Source organism: Corvus brachyrhynchos, unplaced genomic scaffold (assembly GCF_000691975.1).
Source record: "Corvus brachyrhynchos isolate BGI_N302 unplaced genomic scaffold, ASM69197v1 scaffold237, whole genome shotgun sequence".
NCBI classification, from domain to species: Eukaryota; Metazoa; Chordata; class Aves; order Passeriformes; family Corvidae; genus Corvus; species Corvus brachyrhynchos.
Genome location: NW_008238959.1, coordinates 1,543,667 through 1,546,649, shown reverse-complemented (window position 1 = coordinate 1,546,649; position 2,983 = coordinate 1,543,667). Strand labels below are relative to the sequence as shown.

Sequence of the window (2,983 nt, the reverse complement as noted above, 5' to 3'; positions counted from 1 at the left end):
AAGAATGCGGTAGTAGACGCGCTGCTGCCACTGGTCTGGTCGCTAATTTGCGCTGTGCGATGATCGTTCCAGAATTTACTGCTGATCATCCCTTCCTCTTCTTCATCCGGCACAACAAAACTTCCAGCATTCTGTTCTGTGGCAGATTTTGCTGTCCCTAAAGAGGAGATGTCTTGGCAGCATAGGTGCCATCACACAATAAATTTACATTTCCCTGGCACAGGGTGACTCCTTTTGCACTAATTGTCTCTTTCAGCCGTGCCTGAACCCTCTTCTGTGCTCTTGATCTTGGGCTTGGCAGGAATAACAGAGCTGCTTAGACAAGCACAGCACCTTTCATGTCCTACCCCTCCTGCCCCTGCACCTGGGTGCAGAGGTCTCCAGGTTCTTGCTGACACAAGAGCCATCCCCCTTGTTCTCTGAGTGCTTCCTCTGTGCTTGACTTCACTTTTGGTGTGCAGCAGGCAGAGTCAGGCAGTGAGAGCCTATGGGAGAGAAGAAGTTACTTTTGCTTGTGACAAGGCTGGGGGACATTTTCAACCTTCCAGACTCATCCATTGAGTGCCTTGGTACATTCCCTGGAGCTGAAAGGAGTGTTTGGCAGCCTGTTCCAGGTGTTGCTGAGCATCCTGCCTAGCTGTGGTTTTTTTGTCTAGTAACTGGAGAAGCACTTAGGCAAGAATGGGAATGAAAGTATGCTTTTGTACCAGATGTCCCTGTGAGGTATTTGTGGTCTGAGTACCTTTGTTTCATCACCCCAGGACACCTGGGTTTATTCCCTGTCACCTGCTTCTAGTCCTTTATTAAAGAATGTAACAAAAGGGCACATGGTGCCTATGGAATATTTGAATGACAAAGCCTTGAGTTGGTTTTTCTTTTGCTACTGTTATATATTTATCCTGTTAATACTTTCTTGGACACCATAGTTTACCTGTATAATTCCAAAGACGCAGCTGCAAGGGCTGTCCTTACATGGGGGATGTGTTTTGTGGGTCCTGTTCCTGGAATAATAAAAGAAGTGCAAGCGCTGCGTGGGTCTGTTTCTCCTTTTTCTACCCTAAGTTATGCACGTATTTTTCAGTGTGTCGCAGGAGGAGAAGGCTTCTCGGCAGAGCCCAGCGGGTTCGGTGCCGCCGCGGTTGTCGCGGGCCGGGCAGGGAAGCGACCAAGCGGCCTCGGCTGCGCTGGGGCTGCGCGGGCCGGGAGGGGACCGGGGCAGCCTCCGCCCCTGGCTCCGCCCGCCGGGCTTTAGTTTTAACTACTTAGAGGGATAATCATTGTCTGATCCTCAGTGTCTATGGAACCATCCCTGTGAGACTGTGAATAAGTTTAAGATACAGGCAGAGGAGATATCTAAAGACTAGGCCAGGTGGTTATCTTATTTTACAATTTCAATAACTGTCAGATATCTGAGATTCTAATGGTTAATATCCTTCATAGCCTTTTGAGAAGAAAAAAATTAAAATGTTGGATTGGGATGAAATAAGTTTTTAATCAAGCTTCTCCATGACATAAATTCCAGTTTGGCTTGAAATATTTAAAGTTTTAACTCTGTGTTTCAGTTCTGGATTTTGTACTTCAGTCAATGTAATCCCAACTGCCTACAGGTCTGGGAACAAGAGTTAGGCAGTAAATTAATTTTTTTTTTTTTAATAGTGCTTTTGGAATATTAATATTTTCATCAGAGAATACTCTCTTGCAGTTTACAGGTCCACATGACTTGATATAGGAAAGGCTGGAGAAAACTTCATGCTTCTGGATGGTGATGTCATTCTTGGAAGCCTGTGAATCTTCTGTGCTGTGGCTCTGATCTCAGTCGCAGAAGAAAAAATACTAAAGACCAATGTTACAAATGTTCAAGATATTTTAGCTATTGGTTTAGATCTTGGGTCGGGGGGCTGTTGTTGTTGGGGTTTTTTAGCACAGAGTTTGCTAAGAGAGCATTGCAAAGCTGCCGTGCGATTGTGTGTCTGCAGGAGAGAGCTAACAGGGATATTTACAATTCCTGTGGGAGGACCGTGCAGGAAAGACGGAGATTCGGATGCAAACTCCTCCCCGTACTTGAATCTGAAAGGAAGCAGCGAATCTGACAGTTCTGCCTTAAGAAGCGGGGGAAAGCTGCTGTGTGAGTCAGATGTGTGGGTGTGCAGGGTCTGTGAGGCTGAAGAATTTTAACCTGCATTCTTGCCAGCACAAATGCTTCCAATTTCCAGTTAGAGGGCAAGGATTTTTTTTTTTTTTAATAATGCCAATAACTTGGAGTGATAAGTAATGTTGGGATATATGAGTTATGTGGGGAGGAAATATGGTATTACAAATGTGAGTGATATTTGGTTGGGGTTTTTAGTTTGGGGAATTGTTTTTTTTTCTTTGCCAAGTTGCAGGGTATCAGGTTTGGGGGTTTTTGTTTGTTTGTGGGTTTTTTGTTAGGTTTTTTGTTGTTGTTGTTGGTTTGGGGTTTTTTTTGTTTTTGTTTTTTTTTTTGTTTTGTTTTTTTTTTCCCAGAGAATGTTGCAGTTACAATGAAATTCTTGCTTTTCGTAGCCAAAGTAACTCTGCTGACATCTCCCAGCCTGGCTGATAGGTTTAAAACCCAGCGTGCACACACAGAAGCAAGCTGCAGGTACCACTGAAGGTCTGTAGACTTACAGAAGGTAAGAGTTGGTAATTCTGTCATTCTGCTGTCTATCTTTGGCTCAGGTTGTCCTATAAAAGCAAATTATTTTCTGTGTGAAGTCAAGAGAGACTTCTTTCAGTAAGTCCTGAACAAAATGCTGTTGTGCCTGGCTACCTCAAAAGATATCACACTGTGTGGATATGGGATTGAAATCCAGAAGCAGACTCTAAACTGGTAAAATAAATATGTAGTGTGGGACTTCAGGTGCTTGTGCCACCAAATCAGTCTCCAGTGAGCTGATAATTTTCCAAGCGAGTCATGACATTTGTTGCCTAGTTTCTGCAGGGAAGTGCAAAAGAGAGAAAC

General features: G+C 44.1%; 1 protein-coding gene across 1 annotated transcript in view; it reads left to right on the top strand.

The window, feature by feature from the left end:
• LOC103618654 (heterochromatin-associated protein MENT) overlaps positions 1-220 on the top strand; it is a 20,602-nt gene extending 20,382 nt beyond the window's left edge. Inside the window, 1 exon segment of the mRNA XM_008637083.2 lies at positions 49-220. Within this exon segment, the coding sequence (XP_008635305.2) occupies positions 49-161 (113 nt within the window). The 3' untranslated portion in view covers positions 162-220.
• The last annotated feature ends 2,763 nt before the right edge of the window (positions 221-2,983 follow it).